Source organism: Sus scrofa, chromosome 5, assembly GCF_000003025.6.
Source record: "Sus scrofa isolate TJ Tabasco breed Duroc chromosome 5, Sscrofa11.1, whole genome shotgun sequence".
Classification (NCBI taxonomy): Eukaryota; Metazoa; Chordata; class Mammalia; order Artiodactyla; family Suidae; genus Sus; species Sus scrofa.
In genome coordinates, this window is record NC_010447.5 from 69,289,862 (window position 1) to 69,308,892 (window position 19,031).

A 19,031-nucleotide genomic window follows, 5' to 3' on the forward strand; every position below is an offset into this window, starting at 1 on the left:
CATGGCTTATCTATTCTAAATGTAACAGTTTGCATCTACTGACCCCAAACTCCCAGTCTATCCCATCCCACTCCCTTTCCCCTTGGCAACCACAAGTCTGTTCTCTATGTCTGTGAGTCTGTTTCCATGTTATAGATGGGTTCATTTGTGTTTTACTTTAGATTCCACATATAAATGATATCATATGCTGTTAGTCTTTCTCTTTCTAACTTCACTAGTGTGAGACTCTCTAGTTGCACCCATGTCGCTACAAGTGGCATTACTTTGTTCCTTTTATGGCTGAGTAGTATTCCCTTGTATGTGTGTACCACATTGTCCTAATCCAATCATCTGCCATGGACATTTAGGTTGTTTCCTTGTGTTGACTATTGTGAATATACACTTGGTTTTTTAAAATTCACTTTATTAAAGCAAAATTTATATTCAGTACAACTCACACATTTTAAATGTACAGTCACAAAGGTAGGAGCCTTACAATACCATCTATCTGTGTGATTGTTACACATCTTCTGTTTAGACAAGTATTATAAACCCAACTTCTGTGTTAATATTTTCTGCTTTAAACAGTCAGTTGTCTTTTAAGTAAATTACAAGAAAAAGTAAAGTGTAGCCTTTCATATTTGTCCACTTATTTGCTTTTTCTGGAGCTGTCCATTCCTTTCTGTACATCTGAGTTTCCTTCCAGTGTCATTTCCCATTACCCTGAAGGACATGCCCTAGTATTTCTATAAAACAGGTCTGCTGCTGATGAGTGATCTCAGCTTTTATTATCTGAAGATGTCTTTGTCCCATCCACTTCTCAAAGAATATTTTTGCTGGATATAGAAGTCTTGGTTGATAGTTTTCTTTCAGACCATTTGAGATGTTGTTCCACTTTCTCCTGGCCTATATTGTTTCTGATGAGAAGTCACCAACATTCTCATCATGGTTTCCTGTATATGTGCTTCTTTTTTTCTTGACTCTGTCTAGATTTTCTCTCTGTCTTTGGTTTTTAGCACTTGACTATGATGTGTCTTGTCATATATTTGCCCTGTTTAGAGTTTGCTGAGCTGCTCAGATTCATCAAATAATTGGAGCTTTCCATCAGGTTTGGGAAGATTTTGGCCATTGTTTCTTCAAATATTTTTTTTCCAACTCCAATTTTACTCTTCTCTCTCTGGGACTCAAATGCACTTATGTTTGGCCATTTTTTATTAGCTCCTTGCTCCCTGAGGCTTTGTCCAGTTTTCTTCAGTCTTTTTTCCTCTGTGTCCACAGATTGAATGATTTCTATCAATTATTCTTCTAGTCCATTATTTGTGGTTCTGCACTTGTTGGTGCAGATCTGTCCAAAGCTCAAGCTCCTCACCTCCCTGCTCATTTCCCTTTAAGATCTTGTCAAAACTTGGTATCTTGTCAGGATGGGTCTAGAGGAGGGTCTTACTCCAGGGTAAGATGCTGACTCTTAAGATGTTCCCTTTCTGATGTCTCAGTTGGTTTCCCAAGGTCTTAATGAGATATTTACTTGATCTTCCCACTGTGCAGGGCCATGGACACACAGGGAGCCCTACACAAACTTCTGGGGCCCCAAGTCTATCTATCTGTCTCACCACAGCCACCCCATCTGCCCAGATTCTCAGACCAGGAGGACTGCAGTGGTCTGTCTGCAGTTTGTCCTGCAGTCAGGAAATGTTCCCAGTCAGAGAACTGGGGTGTATATGGTGTTCGCCTATGAGGTTCAGTTCTCTCAGGGATTAAAGCCTGTGCTGCTTTATGTCCATGCTTGGAAAGCAGTTGTCCAGTTGTTTAATGTTTATGGTGAAAGGGCTTATCTGATACCAGTTCCTCCAAAATGGCTGGGAATAAAATATACAAGATAATTATATTTTAATGTAATATAGTATAATCCCATATTATTCAAGTTACACATGAATTCATTCATCACACATTTATTGAGGATGTATTGTGTATAAGGGACAGTAGTAGTTGTTGGAAGGAAAGGTGCTAGAATCTTTCTTAAGATATTTGGGAAATAACAACCTAGCAAATTTTAGAGCCAGAGAGGGCTTTCTCACCCAACGTCCTAATTTTAAAGATGTTGAAGCCTAGTCCCTAGACAATGACATGACTGCCAATGTCACACAGCTATTAGTGGAGGGGAGAAAATAGCCTGGCATTTTTTTCCAGTAAATCTGAAATTTCTTTAAAACAAAACCACTAAGTCTGTTTGGAGATTTTTTTCCTCTATAGAAAATTTGACCAGTGCCAAGATCCCTATTGATTCATTAGTGATTTTAGCCATATGGGAAAGAGGCCCATCTGGAATCCTTTGAACATGCATAAAAAGTTTCTTTCTCATGGCATAGAGTCGCCATAAGTTGGCAACAATAAATAAGCTTGTTCTTTGTTAAACTCCACCTCACGGCCAGGAAGAGAAAGCTGGGAGTTGCCTGGTTTAATGTATTTGTCAGAAAGAGAGTTAGAGCAGGGTCATGAAGGCCACCTTGGGGTCTCATCCAACCTGGTAACTCGTAGGCAGTATGTCTAATTTGCCACCAAAATCTTGGAGATATTTTTCAAGTTTCCTAAAAGCCACACCTTCTATACCTTTCTGAGAGCAGAGGTGAGACCTCACAGCAACTGTAACCAAACCATGATCCCTTCCTGTTTAATCGTATTATCAGGCATGTCACTCTACACAGTCAGTCCCCAGAAACTTCAGTCCTAGAAGCCCCACCCAGGGTTCAGCACTAAGAGAGTCTGACTGGCAGAGATTGCCCAGCCCTTAGGAATATGTCCATTTATTCAAAGACTCAGGGACCTGGTTCTGAGGTGGGGGTGGGGACAAAAATATAATGAGGAGACTTCCTTGGGGAGCTTCTTCCTTAGGAAGCGCTGGTCATTTTGCTTTCTGAAATGGCAGGCAAGGTAATTTGGATCAGTTGTCTTTCTGAAGACAATAAGAAATTTCTGGGGAAAATATTCTAAATCTTCTCTTTTCTAAAACTTGGAAGAGATGCCTGACAAAAACAAACATGAATCCTCTCTGGAGAAATAACATCATCAAAATTCTCCAATTATTTTAAAAAACAATTTTTTAAAAATAGGGTCTAATCCACAGTACAAAAGAACGAGATACACAAAGAAACAAGACATGAAGGAAGAGGAGGAGAAACTACAGACAATAGAAATAGGCCCATGAGGGACCTGAATAATGGAATTTTCAGACATAGACTTGAAAATAACTGACTGTTATTTACTATACTCAGAGAGATTGAAGCCAAGATTGATAATTATCCAGAAAACCAGAGATATGGAAAAGAACCAAATGTAAATTTTAGAACTGAAGAATATAACAGCAAATATGAAAAATGCAGTGAATTGATTTAAAGATTTGGCACAGCTGAAAACAGAATTTTTTTATTTTTTATTAAAGTATAGTTGATTTACAGTGTTGTGCCAATTCCTGCTGCACAGCAAAGTGACTTAGTCATTTATACACATACATTCTTTTTTATATTATTTTTCATCATGGTCCATCCCAGAAGATTAGATATGGATCCCTGTGCTATACATTAGGACCTTATTGTTTACCCATTCTAAATGTAATAGTTTGCATCTACTAAGCCCCAAATCCCAGTCCCTGCCACTCCCCCTTGACAACTGTTAATATTGTTCTCTGTCTTTGAATCTGTTTCTGTTTTGTAGATAGGTTCATTTGTGCCATACGTCAGATTCCACATATAAATGATATCGTATGCTGTTATTCTTTCCCTTTCTGACTGACTTCACTTAGTGTGAGAATCACTAGTTGCATCCATGTTGCTGCAGATGACATTATTTCATTCTTTCTGTGGCTGAGTAGTATTCCATTGTGTGTATACCATATCTTCTTAATCCATTCATCTATCAGTGGACATTTTGGTTGTTTTTGTGTCTTGACTATTGTAAATAGTGCTTCTGTGAACATTGGGGTGCATGTATCTTTTCAAAGTATGGTTTTCTCTGGATATATGCCCAGGAATGGGATTGTTGGATCATATGGCCACTGTATTTTTAGTTTTTGAAAGAGCCTCCATACTGTTCTCTGCAGTGACTGCACCAGTTTACATTCCTCGGCGGTGTAGGAGGTTACCTTTTCTCCACACTGTCTCCGTTTGTTATTCTGACTGGTGTGAAATGATACCTCTGTGTAGTTTTGATTTGCATTTCTCTAATAATTAGTGATGTTGAGCATCTTTTCATGTGCCTGTTGGCCATCTGTATGTCTTCCTTGGAGAAATGTCTATTTAGATCTTATGCCCATTTTTTGATTGGGTTTCTTGTTTTTTATATTGAGCTGATTATCAGTGGTTAGCTTGATGTAAGAAGGATTACTACCAGGAGGGGCTGTGAGGGGCTTCTATGGAGCTGGTAATGTTCTATTTTTTGACCCGAGTAAGTTACATGGTTCCATTTTGTGATAAATTATACACTGTAACATCCTTATTTTTTACACTTTTCTGTATGTATGTGATATTTCACAATTTTTTCCCAGAAATGTTTAAAACAGAGGTAAACATGCAGGCCCAGGCATCTACATCATTGGCAGGTGCCTAAAGAAGACTGCATCCTATTTTTCCTGTAGCAGAAAAGAGTTTGTCACCAGTAGGGAGGCAGCATATATGGGCTGGAAAATCATGATGCAATCATTTCTCTTGGATTAGAGCTATTGCAAGAGGTGTGCTTTTGAGAAGGAGTCAAAAGGGAAAGAGGCTGTGGTCCCCCTGTACCGGCATCAGCCATGGGCCAGGGGGTAGCTTGTATATCTGCTATCTGCCTGGATGGTGGCTGAGAGTGGAGAGTTTGCAATCAGGTCAGCTTGGTTTTTTAATTCCAGCTCAGGTGTGTCATCCTAGACAAGTCATCTGTCTTCCCCAAGCCTCAGATCCTATACCTTTATCAAGGTATTTGGAGAATTCAATAAAAATACTGTGTGTAGAGTGCTCAGCACTGTGCTCAGCTCATGCTGGATCTTCAGGAAACAGGAGCTGATGCTTTCATCATTGTTGCTCAGTCTTGTCTCCATCTTGCCAAATTTATTTTCTTGTTAATATCTAAATTGTTTTCCTATTTTTCCTTTGAGCTTCTCTTTCCAATTCATATTGTTAAGCCAAAAATTAATTCAACATGAAGGTTGATATTTTAATTACTCTTACAGTTTGTAATTTATTAGGCAGCAGAGTATCCACCATTCCTTTCCCAGACCAAAACCCTCCTTTAGTGCTCACCAAAACACTTGTGAGATGGAGAAATTTATTAATATGGAAAGGTTAAATTAAAAATAAATGAAAAGCTCTAATGAATAAAGACATTTTTAATAAGAACATGCAAAAAAATAATAAAGCTTGAGAATGTAGGAAGCTATCCAGGCAAAGGTTCTTCCTCCCTTCATCAGGCACCCTTGAACCTCCATGTGATGAGCTTACTCCCCGACCCAGGAGAAAAGCACTGCCTTCCCACTTCTAAACCTATTTTCTTTTGAAAGTTACTAATCCTGTAAGACCATTAAAAGTGTCCATTGCTGGAATTCCCATCGTGGCTCAGTGGTTAGCGAACCCAACTAGCATCCATGAGGATGCGGGTTCAATCCCTGGCCTTGCTCAGTGGGTTAAGGATCTGGTGTTGCCGTGAGCTGTGGTATAGGTTGCAGAAGCAGCTCAGACCCTGCGTTGCTGTGGCTGTGGCATAGGCCAGTGGCTACAGCTCCTACTGGACCCCTGGCCTGGGAACCTCCATATGCCACAGATGTGGCCCTGAAAAGACCAAAAAAAAAGTGTCTGTTTCTTCATTAGCCTAAAAACGTGATCTGTGAGATTTATCACACTTCCAATTTCTAGCCAGTACAAACTGGTTCCTGTAGATCAGAAGTAAGCATAGGCCAGTCGTTTCACCCAGATGATGGTGGTGCTGATGGTGGTGAAGATGATGCTGGGTGTTGTTAACCTTGATGGTGGTGATAATGCTGATGCTGACTGATGATAATGGTGATGATGGTGGTGCTGGTGATGATGATGGTGGTGATAGTGGGGATGTTGATGTTGGTCTTGGTGATGGTGGTGATGGCGATGGTGATGATGGTGGTGCTGGTGACAATGATGGTGATCTTGGTGATGGTGATGATGGTGGTGGTGATGACGATGGTGGTGGTGGTGATGTTGATGGTGGTCTTAGTGATGGTGATGTCTGTGCTTGTATGGTGGTGATGGTGATGATGATGTTGATGAGGGTGATGAAGGAGATGGTGATGATGGTGACGGTAGTCACAACCACGCATACTGATAGGAGTGTGCATTACTAGACTCTAGTCAGATATGAGTGTGGAAGATGAGGACCCAGTGCTGGCTACTGAGGTAGAGTCAGAGGACGCATATCTGACCACCCTCCCTAGAAGAGGATTTGGCTCATAAAACTCAGAAGCTCCTGGCTTAATAGAATGCCATGGTGCATATAGAAAACCAATGACACTCTGCCAGCCACTCTACGCTCAGTGTTCACTATGCCCCACATTGTCCCCTTTGCCACCACACCCCCTCTCCACTTCACTCTCTGGCCTGAGGAGCTGACTACTGGGTCAAAGCCTGCCTGCCCCTGCCTTCCGGTTGGGTTCAGTCCATGGCAGGGTTTCTCTGTCCCCAGATCCTTTCCTTCAGGCTGACAGGCTGCCCCGCTCAATGCTCCCTCCACTCTCAGATCTCCTTCCTGATCCCAAGAACCATCTGTTTCTTGCTGGAACCCACTGTTCTGCTACCTGTAACCTGTTTTCATTCTTTGCTAAACACGTTTTGAGTACCTACCATATTTGGCCCATGTAGGAGGGATTCAGAGTCTGCTCTTGATCGTGGAACCACTGTAGGTTCTGCAGGGCCATTGTGGGCTGAGTCATGGCCCATGAGCAGAATGGGTGGGGGTAGGCGGGACCTGGAGCCAGGAACTCAGCCTGCGATTCCAGGCAGGAGACAGTGAGTGGGGAAGGGCGGGTGCCACAGTTGGACAGAGAACTGTCTGTTTGGTGAGTTGCTAAGCCAGGTGACTGCCAAGTTGGGGCCTTGTGGGGACCCGTTTTCGGGAGGAGGCTGTGAGTGCAGGGTCATGTTTCTTGAGTGTGAGGAGATGGTAGGACAAGCCAAGAGAGTGTCTAGTCGGCTTCTGGAGTCATGTCTTAAACTGAGAAGGGAGGACAAAGAATGTGTAATTGCCCACTGGACTCACCTCATGGAGGCGACTGTCGAGCCTTTGGAAATGCATTTCCCAAGAGAAAGTTTAGAGAGAAAGAGGGTGTTTAGGGTGAGCCACACAAAGCAAGGAAGACTGACCAGAGAGGGGACAGAAGGAAGCTTCACACACACAAACACACATGCGCCCACACACACACACACCGACACCCCCCTCCGACACCCCAAACCGCCAGCTCCCATCTCTGGGAGCCACCTCCCTCCCCCATGCCCCAACGCTCCTTGAGGCACAGGTCTTTGCCCAGCATCACCCACTTCTGCAGCCAGTGGTCCACCTCCCCACCCCTGAGAGCAAAGGCACTTGATGGCCAGCCCCTCAGTCAGCCAGCGTTCAGCCCATCGGGGCTCTGGGGTGAACAGCATTCTGCAGGGAGAGGACAGCAGCTTAGACCGAAGTGTCTGTTCTCTGAAACCCGGGGTGTGGCCCCAAGCGGGGCCGCCCTGACCCTGCCCGGGGCCTGCACCGGGACAGTCTTCCCCCTGACGCCCCGACGCGCTGGCCATCAGCAGGAGACCTGGGAGCTCTGTGTGAAGGCGCTGCTGCATCAGGCGTGGGGTCGCCCTGTCTTAGAAGCATTTCTGGGCGTGAGATTACAGGGGCTTCTTCCCACCCATCCTCCCAGGCGGCAGCGCCCTCGACGGCGCAGCAGGGTGTCCACCTCCACCTTACGGATGACGAGAGCCTCTCTCAGGTCCTGCCCAAACTGTTTCCTCTGAAAGTGATTTCTCCCTCCTCACAAGTCAAACAGAAGCAGGCACCTGGCTTCCCAGATCTTCCAGTAAGTTCTCCCAGGAGGCAGAACAGAGCTAAGGGAAGGCGTGAGCCTGAGCAATGGGGGAGCCACAGGCCGCCCCTCAGTTGTGCAGGCCGCTTTCATCCTCGGACGCACTGGCCCCCCTGCAAGACCCACCTGCCCGCGAACCTGGCTGGGTCCTCTCCATCACGGGCTCAGCCTCCAGCTCACAGGGACGACTTCCTCCTGAGGACACCTTGGCAATCCCTGACTCAGGAGACCTTCACCACACCCCTCCTGGTCCTCTGAAACAGTTGTGATTATGTATCAATTGTATGCTTGTTTGGTTAAGGTCTGGCTTCCTTTACAAGCTCTGTGAGGGCGAGGCCTCCAGGTCCCTCCTGACCACCGTACTCCATCCTCGGAGCATCAGGCAGCCCATGGAACCTGGATCAGTAAACATCCTTTGCGTGAAAATGAAGCATTGACTTAGGGGGTCCTGGAGTCCCCTTCCCTTTCTGGCCAGCTTTGTGCCCCGCACCCCTGTGAGAAACTTGTACCTACCCCCACGCTGAGCCCAGACTGCCGGTTCAGTGGTTATCAACATGGCTTCCTGTAGAGTCGTGATCGGGCCTTCCCGGTCATTTCTGCTGCTTTGCTAATGCTTGGCCAGAACCACGGAGTCTGAAGTTGGGACGTGATGTTTGTGTTCCCACCAGCCAAGAAGCTCTGAGTCAGTGCGGAGTCTGAATGGTGAGGTCAGGCGAACGTCCGCAAAGAGCTTCCATCTGGGGTCTTCAGCGGTCTCCCCCTCCCCCTTCACACCAGGCGACAGACGTTGAATTCAGGAGCCTGGCTCTGCCACAGACACACGGACGATGCCTCCTGGGAGCAGGCTTGGCAAGAGGCTCTTTGACAGAATGGAAGGGCACGCTGTGCCCCAGCTGTGCACCCACCGCCAGAGCCAAAGTTCTCACTCAACACCCTGCTGAGGGAAGAGGCCAGCTCTGCTTCCCGTGATCAGGGGAAAGCAGCCTGATTCTGAGGCTGGCGTGACCTGGAATTCCCACATCGGACCCCGGCAGGAATCCGGACTGTGGTCCGTGCCTCACAGCAACATGAAGGGAAGGAGAGGCCACGGCAGTCAGCTCAGGGCTTTCTATCCTAATCCCAGCCGCCGCTGCCGAGGAATCCGCTTCCCAGAGCCAGGCCCCCTGGGGGTCTTCTTAGCACCGTCCTCCACGAACCACAGGCGCAAGACTAGATTTCCAGACTATATGTTCAGCGCCCCGCGTCTTCCAGGGTGGTTCTCACGGCCAGCTCCCTGTCCCGTGGCCCCTTGAACAAGCCTCTGTTGTCAGCTCTCACGTCCTGACTTAGGGCGAGGAACACGTGCACCTTCCAGCAGCTGCAGCCCCAGGCCTGTCGGGGACCCTGCAGAGGGCCTGGCATCTGCTCGGCGGCCCCACACGGCCCACCCCAGGAGAGCACTTGATGGAGAGAGGCCGCCGTATTTCCGAGCTGGGATTGAGCAGAAGGGGCTCTTTCAGGACAGCTGTGTGCCTGCCCTGAGGCCTCGATAGCCGATAATGTGCACTGGGTTTGAGAGATGGGCTCTGGCTGTGACTGCCCGGCCAGCTGTGAGAACAGTGCCAGGAGCTCGAAACCTGACTAGAGGGGCCTGGGGGCAGCTGAGCCCCCCAGGAGCAGGGTGAGACCTCTGCCTTCTGGCAGGTGTGGTGGGTCAGACAGATTGGGGAGGCTGAGAACCTCCACTGGGGGTGCAGGAGGCACTTAGCACCGTCCTCAGGCCCTGGGACGTGGAGTCAGGCCACTTGGCACCGAACCGCACGCCACCCCTCACCAGCTGGGACACCGCAGACAGGCCATCAACCCCTCCAGAACTCGCTCTTCCCTACACATACAGTTAATGACATACCTACTTCACTAGGTCATGCCAGGAGGAAACGGAACTATTGCCTCACCCCCGATAAGTCCATAAAATGTTAAAGAGGGCTGCGGGTTTCAGGGCCCCAGGGCTGTCCTTCCTCCACTGGCCAAGTCCTCACCAGGCATGTCTCCCCAAAGCCTCTTCGGTCAGTGCTTGCATACCTCTGAGAACAGGGAGCTCACTACCTCTTAGAGCCTCCTGCTCCATCTTAGGTCTGTTTCTTGGACAGTTTCTATTGGTGTTGAACCTAAATCTTTCTGGACAGTCCTGGTTCCATTCCTGTGGTTACAATGACCTCCACCACCTCCTCCTCTTCAAAGCAGTGGGTTGGAGGTGGGGGGTTGTCGACAGCTCCTCCGTGCCTATGCTTTTCCTGCTCCAGGACTGCTCCCTCCCTGATGATACACCTCTTTCTTCTGAAGACCCTTGAGTGGCGTGGCTTCTGTCTTCTGAAGGCAGCCTGGGTGCTGGATCCCTCCTCTGTGCCGAGCAACAGAGATGAAAGGACATGAGGCTCCAGGGCGCTCAGTCGGGCAGGGCCCAGCGCCCAGTGCGAGAATAGCACGTGCTGAGACTGGGAGGCCTGTGGCTGCAGAAGCTCAGGGCATGGTTGTGGCCAGAGTGTGAGGTGTGAGCTGCAGTCAGAGGACTGGACGGAGGCAGGTGACAGGATGTCACTGGAGGGCTTGTCAGGGAGGTGACACATTCCAACTTGTGGTTTGGGAAGAGACGTCCAACCACAGCAGGAAGACTAGGCAGAACCGATCGATGGCAGGGAGACAGCTCATCCAGTGACCAACACCAGGGACCCGCATCCAAAGTACAGACTGTCAGCGGCTCCCTCTGGGTAGTGGGACATGAATGGGTTCTTCCTTCTTCCTGCTTCCCTGATTTCCAATTTCTCTATTATTGCCCTATAATGAGTGTGTATTATCTATACAATAAAGTTATTTCTACTTGTCTAAAGCACTGCGAAATCAAGCTGGCAGGAGGGAAGCGTTGGAGGGAGGATCCTGGAGAACAGGGGCTGGTCTTGGTGCTCAGGGTGGGGACAGGGATGGGAGGGGACACATCGAGGGGGAATTTTGACACCCTGACGGCTGCTTTCACGTCCTTTGGGCCCTTTGCAGCCTGCGAAGTGTCCACTGGGCCTGTGGGCCCCAGAAGCTCACCTGTCCATCTGCAAAGCTGCCTGCCAGCCAGGCCGTGGGGCCACAAAGCCCAGAGCTCTAGTGTGCTAGACTGTGATCAGGATCAGACCTCGTGATAAGACGGCCAAAAGAGCCCAGTTCCAGCTGCCCAGAACGGCCCAACACGAGAGACGGGTGTAAATGCTCAAAAACCTCTTAATGAACAGGTAACCCAGGAAGTGGTTCCAAGAAGACATAGAAGAAAGGAGACGTCTCTGGTTGGGAGCTCGGGGAAGGCTGCCCAGAAGAGGGGGATGCCTCGGCAGAGAGCGGAGGGAGAAGGAGGAGGTGGTTACGGAAAAGCGTTCCAGCCGAGAGAGTAGCACTGGCTGATGGGAGAAGCATGTGCATTTAGTCCAGGGAGTGAGGGGCTGGGAGGAGGTGGGTGGACCTCCCAGGGCCTAGAAGGGCAGGAAGGGCTGCTGCATCCCGTGCCCCAGCCCCATCCGTGCCCCCCCATTTGTTCCCCCCACCACCCCTGTTCTCATGCCGTGTGACACCTGGGAGCAGAGCCCCTTCTGGCCTGGGTGGTGGGATGAAGGGACCTCCGTGCCCACCCCACCCCTGGGAGCAGCATCAGGGCACTCCTGCCAGCAGACAACCCCGAAGGTGACCTGCCGCCCAGCGGTCACAGTCCTCCTGGGCTCCATATGCTTTAACGGTGTGTATACAACTTGCTAATTAATGGAATCATTTGGATCCAAAAGCATCTTGTTCTAATGGGAGGCACAAATCCCTCCCATGGATTTGCAGGTAAAATTATTCCAGCTTTCCTCGTGTTTCCCCCTTCCCCAGCTCGGCTTAGTAGCTGGGGAGTTCTCCCATTTAGACGAGTGGACACCCCTCCAGATGACGAAGCCCCGCAACCACTCCAGGGCTGGGAGGGGTGCCCAGCCTTCTTCCAGCAGTGCCCAGCGCTGTGGCTGAGCATGGAGAGGTGGAAAGATGCCCGTGCTGGGGATGAGTCAGAGACCCCAAAAGTGCCCATGGGCTGGGACTCAGAGTGTGGGTCCTGCTGTCCGCGTGCCTGAGGCAGCCCCCTGGTGGGGGGGGTGTCCTCTGCACAACCGGCCTGGAAGTGAGGAGGGCAGCCTGGCCTCCCACACTTCTGCCCTGGAACATGGAGACAGTGCACCCCTGTTGGTGGAAGGTTTTCTGGAGCCTGGGGGAGCTCCGGGGGCCTTGCTGGCATGACCCCTCTGCCATTTACAGATGAGCAGATGTGACATCTCCTTTAAACAATGGACATTCTGGGGTGTTATTCATGGTTTAGCTTTTAAGTAAGGGGGCCGAGTCTCTGTAGATAACAGTGCAAGCCTGCAGACCCCTGGGGTGCTCCGACAAGGCCCATTGCTAAAGAACATTTTTATTTACTTTTTCCCCCGAAGGGATCTGGATACATTAAAAAAAAAAAAGTTATTGTGGTATTTTATGCAAAGCACAGTTTCCTGTTCAGCCATTTTTAAATGCACGGTTCAGTGGGGTTTTTGAATGGAGGCCGTCACCCAGGCAGGCCATCACCCAGAGGTATCCCAAGGGGAGTCAGTTTCAGCAAAGGCAACTCCCACTTCTGGACGTCGCACAACCGGGCTAAGCCCTGCTTTCGGCTGACAGTCAGCATGGGCTCCAGTGACTCCCTCCTTGGGTAATAAGGAAGCCCCCATGGCTGCCTCTGGTCTAGGGGCTCTCACTGTGCTGAGCACTGCTCCTAGAAGATGCTAGGTGGTCTCTGGATGGGGGATTCGAAATCCCACAGTTCTGGACAGAACAGCCTGTATCCAACGTCCTTCTGTGTGCCTGTGGCTCCCAGGGAGCTGGGAGTCAGGCCCCCTGGATGTAGATCGCAGCTCCCCCGCCCCCCCGACTCCCCGCCCCCGCATCCCTCTGACTCCATAGCCTGGGGCCTCTCGTTCCTCACTTAAGACTCGGAGAGACAGCTGCCAGCAGAGCAGACGCGCGGCTCCAGAGGGCGGTGTGCGGACGGCGGGGCTTTGTCTTTCAGGCCTCCAGGTGGTCCTGAACTCCATTATCAAGGCCATGGTCCCCCTGCTGCACATCGCCCTGCTCGTGCTCTTTGTCATCATCATCTACGCCATCATCGGCCTGGAGCTCTTCATGGGGAAGATGCACAAGACCTGCTACAACCAGGAGGGCGTCCCAGGTAAGGAGGGGCCTGGCTGGGACCATCCACGCAATGGCCCTACCCCCGCCCATGAGCTGGGGAGGAAGGGCCCTGCCCCTGGTCCCACTGCCCAGAGAGAGGTGGGGACTGTACTTTTCTCTCTCATTTCTAATGTTTGTTTTTTACGAAAAGTGAATCTCTGTTAAAATAGCTAAATGCACGCTCTGTCCAGCACTGCTGAGCACTCTTTAAAGGAGGCGAATGGTTTCAAAGAATCAGAACTAACCTGGAGGCTGTGTCTCTGCCCTCGTCCCCCGAGTGGCTTGTCATCACAAGTCCCCTCTGGGGGGCCTCTGCCCTCGGCCGGTGGACTCTCCCGTCACAACCTGGGTCCTTCTCACCTTCTGGGGTGACAGGACTGCTCCATCTGCCCGGTTTCTACTTCCTGTTGGAGGCCCCCCTTCTGGGGGCGGGCAGACCTCCGGGAGGTGTGGCTGTCCCTCGGGACATCCCCAGCCCTGTCCTACCTGAGATCCCTCTGTCTGAGCTCTTTCTGCAAACTCAGTGTTGCTCACTGGGCCTGCCTGGCAGGACTGGAGTGTGGGCTTGTGGGGTGTGGGACAAATGCTATCCTAAGTCACTAAACTCTCAGCTTGACCTTTTAAAAGGCATTTAGACAGACATTGACAGGGCTGTTAAGCAGGCATATCACGTAATTTAATGCAAAAATGTTGTTGAAAAAATAACCCCAAAGGGGTTAGCAGTGTTAAATTTATGTGACTTTTTTTCACACACACACACAAATCTTTCATCTTAGTTTTCGGCATCTTGGTGGAAAAAGGGGTACATCTGTCTGAAGCATTGATGGGCCCTTATTTTCCTCCGTGTCCACTGCTCCTTGCTCCCACTCAGCCCAGGCAGTGAGTTAAATTTGACCCCCTGCTCTGGTGGGGGTGGGGATGCTGAGGCGGGAAGCATCAGACTAGAAGGATTTAAGTGGATTATTCCGCTTCACACCCAACCGGTGTGATCTGGTTTGATGGGGTGGATTGTCTGGGCCTTTGCACATGGCCACAGTCAAAACAAAAAGCCCATACTCTAAACCTGTAGTCACAGACTCACACTTGTTTTTACTTTTTTAATGCAGTCTAAGAGGAGACCATTTTTTCCACTGTGGAGAGACTTTCCAAATTACTTGGATCATAATTATATAAAATAAACTGTCACATTAAAAAAAAAACAGCTCTTTAAAATTGAAGGAATTAGGTCTTGACTTTAGTTAAAATTCTGAGATTTCCATTCTTGCTTAAATACCCAATAATGCAATGAGTAATATTCTGTCCTGTAATTCAAATCCTTCCTTTTGTTCACCTCAAGCTGTAGCTGCCCTGAAACAATATATTTATGTTAATTATGTGGCTTCCTTAGAGCTCATTCTCAAACCTGCTAAAGAGCCGACTGGAGAATGTCTGAAGTTGATGACAATGTATTGAAATGATCAACAACAACAAAAAAAGACAAAAGGAGTTCCCGTTATGGTGCAGTGGTTAACGAATCTGACCAGGAACCATGAAGTTGGAGGTTAGATCCCTGGCCTCGCTCAGTGGGTTAAGGATCCAGCGTTGCCATGAGCTGTGGTGTAGGTCACAGATGTGGCTCAGATCTGATGTTGCTGTGGCTCTGGTGTAGCCTGGCAACTACGGCTCTCATCGGACCCCTAGCCTAGGAACCTCCATATGCTGTGGGTACGGCCCTAGAAAAGACAAAAAAAAAAAAAAAGGAATTGATCAATGACCTGTTGACCCAAACATCTCAGGCAGGTGGGCGTGTGGCAGTGCAAAGTCCCCATCAGTTCAGCAGCTCTGGGTAACTGTGTAGCTCTCATCCATGGCCCCCTGGTTTCTGCCACCCAACAGGGAAAAGGGCAGGAATGGGTTTCACCAACAGCCAGATCCCATGGGGGCCTGTGCCAGCACAGCCCCACATCCTGGAGATCTCTGACTTTGAGGTCAGACCATCAGTGGTCTCGAAGGGCAAGAAAAGGGTGGGTGTGATGGACAGGGCGATGGGAGCCTCTGTGCTGGAGCCGGACAGGGCAGCCCAGGGAACCAGTCTGCTCGAACCTGCAGTGGCCTCCCTGCTGTTAGGAAACTGACCAGAACTGCCCCAGCCAAATGGGGTGGCCAACCTAGGGCCATGCTGCTGTCCACCCCAAAAGTAAACATGACCAGGAAAGTATGTAAACACCACCTGCTTCCTCCCAGAAAATACCCCCGGTTATTTACGTGATGGGTTACCTTCCCCCACTGAGTTCAGAAGAGAAGTTGGCCCCCATCACGGAAGGGCCGCCGGCCCAGAGAGCAGGAGTATCCAAAAACAGACACCAGGGACGTGCCCCCAAGAAGAGCCCCGCCGGGAAGGTGACCTCGCAGTGCGTGGAGCCAGCCTTCCTGCCAGGTGGGGCCAGGACACTGGCAGCAGCAGCCTCTCCTGCCTGCACCCTGCACTCAGAGCTCACTGACCACCGCGCACCTGCACCTGCATCTGATGATGGTCCAGGGACCCTCTCATCACTCCCAATGGAACATGACCCCGCTGCTGTGGGCCCCTTCTAGCCCTGTGCCTAATGCTGAAGAAGAGAGTCCTGTGCAGGCATCTGGGAGCACTTGGCACAGCCAGGGAGTGACCAGGAACCCACGATCCTCAAACCCAGTCCCCGCCCATTTGGGAGACGGTTGCATCACCTTCGGAATGGGTGGGGTCATTTTTTTTTTCTTAACTTTAGACTTTGGAGTGAATCACTATATTTTTCTGCAGACTTAGACTATGCAAACAAGCTTGTGTGTCCTACTCTTGATTTTTTTTAATGGAATGCACATCAAATAATTTTAACACTCTTGGAGTTCCTGTCGTGACACAGCGGAAACAAAATCGACTAGGAACCAGGAGGTCGTGGGTTCAATCCATGGCCTCACTCAGTGGGTTAAGGATCTGGCATTGCCGTGAGCTGTGGTGTAGGTCACAGACACAGCTTGGATCTGACACTGCTGTGGCTGTGGTGTAGGCCAGCAGCTGTAGCTCCCATTCAACCCCTAGCCTGGGAACCCCCATATGCCACGGGGTGCAGCCCTAAAAAGCAAATAATAACAATAATTTTTACACTTTGCACTTATTTTGTGTACTTGTAGATTTTAGAATACACTGGATTTGAGCCATGCTTCTTATCAAATCCGTGCAAGAAAGCTCTAGAGCTGCCCTGAACCGTTGTTCTGCCTCCGGGCTTCCCCTTCCGGCCCCTGAGGACGTGGTCTCAGAAGAGGCGATTTCCTCCATCCCCAAGGCATCTGCGAGGCGCCTGCCTTGTTCCTCAACAGATACAGCGCCATATGTCCGTGCTCTTTGTTTCTGCTTGGCCCATCTGTTTGGTGGTGCTCTGAGCCAGGCCACTGGATAGCTCGCCCAGGCACAGTAATTACCCCCGAGACTGGCATAGAATTGGTTGGCCGAAGCCCAGAAATGAAATCACTTTCATTCTATTCACTCCTTAAGGTTGGGTCCTAAAAAAAGTAATTGGTTTTGTCTTTGGCGATTTCTTCTTGGAACCCCTAACTGGCGTGCTCCCAGATTCTGTGTCCTTGTTGGAATGAACTGCACTTCCATAACCTCTCCTGATCTGTGCCTCTGTAATTTTACCACACACTGGATTTGGACTTTCTGGAACAACTACCTCTCTTCACTTCTGTTTTAAAACAGAGAGCCCACCTCCCGCTCCCACTTTCCTCCCCGGGTCTTCATGGCTCTGAAGGAGAAACCAACACATTTTCACCTTCCAGCTCATTTTCCCTCGCCGTTGAGTGCATGTTGCCAGGACCTGTGAACTTGCGTGTGTTCACATTTTGCAAGTGTCCCCTTTAGTGCTTTTTATAGACACCTATTTTTACCGGATCATTATTGCTCCTTAATTGTTCCCAAATCTTTTAAAATTGTTGGAGACAGATTTAAACTAGCAGAGTAGCACTTGAGCCCTTAGAGCATCCTTCTGAATCTCATCTTTTCTCCTTTATTAATGAGATCACGTCTCCTGGGAGTTCCCCTTGTGGCTCAGTGGGTTGAGAACCGGATGCTATCTCTGTGAGGATGCAGGTTCAGTCACTGGCTTTGCTCAGTGGATTAAGGATCTGGCGTTACTATGGCTATGTCATAGACCAGCAGCTACAGCTCCAATTTGACCCCTAGCCTGGGAACTTTCATATGCCGCGGGTGCAGCCATAAAGAAAAGAAAAAAAAAAAATTCACGTTCAGCTGGATGCCATTTTCTTTTCAACAGATACCTTTGTAAAACCCCCAAATACGTTTTCCTTCTGTGAGGACACTCAGAGCTCACTTTGGCAACCTCCACCTTTTCCAGCGTCTCCCTGTTTTTAGGAATGGAGAATGCTGTGAAAGCTGTCAGATTAGCAGTCACAGTGCAGAGATTAGCAGCATCTGTATTGCCCCAGAAAGCAAGACCGGAGAAAAGGAAATGTATGCTTCCCTCTGTTTTGTTCACTCTCTCCTTTTGCCTTATCTTTCATCATCCCAGCACGTTGGTCGCAGTGACTGAACCCATCATTCTAGAATGCCATCCCCAGGTGGGGGAGTACAGCACAGAATTTACGATCTGTTTGCTTCTTGCATTTCCAGTCCACCTCCTCTCAATTTTCAGGCGCTCGATATCCACGCTTGTATGCATTCCTTAGGTTTGAGATTCGCTTTTCAGTTTCTATCCTTTTGTCGCCTCCCATTATTTAATCTCACATCCAAATCACCAGTGATTTCAAAATTATCACAAAAAAAAACGGTGACTGGAATTCAGGTACAGGAATGGAGGCCTCCTGGGGGCCAGAGCCTGGAGCGGGAAACAGTGCAGACATCATCCTTCCCATGTGCTGCAGGGCCTGGGGGGGTCTCCTCGGTCACTGCGCAGGCCTGGACCCAGCCGGAAGCCCCACTGCTCACGGGGACCCCAGCCTGGAATCGACCTGCTGCCCATCAGCAGGTGACCGGATAAGCGCACAGTGAATATGTGGCCGCAGAAAGGAACAGACTCCTCTGAACCTCCGAGCACCACGCTGCTGCAGGAGGATGGTCACCTAGGGTGTGAAACCCCTCGGAAGGCAGGGCTGGGGGGAGTGGGGGCTGATGCAGACAGGGCCTCGGCAACCTGGGATGATAGAAGCGTTTCCAAGTGGGTCATGGTGACAGCTTCACAACTCTAGAAGTTTACAGAACATAACTGAGCTGTCTGTGTTCGCTGATGACTTGTAAAGCGTGTAGGTTTTGTATCAGTGAGGCTGTGGGAAAGAGCGAGAAAGGGAAAAAGACACAGCACACCAGTTAGCATGTCTCCAACCACAGGGTTCAATTCCAGGCCTCTGAGAGTTACCTCTTAGTTAAACGTTCGTATTTCTCTGCTGCCTTCCTCTGGGGAGTGACCAGCTCCAGTCCCAACTGAGAAAACAGCCACCAATGAACCATCTCCCTTGCAGAGGTCGTTGACACCTGATTGCTCTGAAACCAGAGAGGACATGGGTGGCCTCTCTGGGGACACAGCTTCACTGCTGCCAGGGGCTGCCGTGTGTTTGTTAGGAATAAGATCTATTCTCTGACTACTGTTTCTTTCTGCATGCATGAGACTGTGTCCTTAATTTCACAAATTTCTGCAAATTCCACGTTGTTACCTCCCATAGTTGGGATGGAGACTCTCTCAGGATTTTACCAAAATGGACATGTTTAGTTAGG

The 19,031-nt window shown here is 49.4% G+C and overlaps 1 protein-coding gene across 1 annotated transcript in view; it reads left to right on the plus strand.

Moving 5' to 3' along the window:
• The window catches only part of CACNA1C (calcium voltage-gated channel subunit alpha1 C), a 431,475-nt gene that overhangs the window by 272,908 nt on the left and 139,536 nt on the right, over positions 1-19,031 (plus strand). Inside the window, 1 exon segment of the mRNA XM_021092981.1 lies at positions 13,131-13,289. Coding sequence (XP_020948640.1) covers positions 13,131-13,289 — 159 coding nt within the window.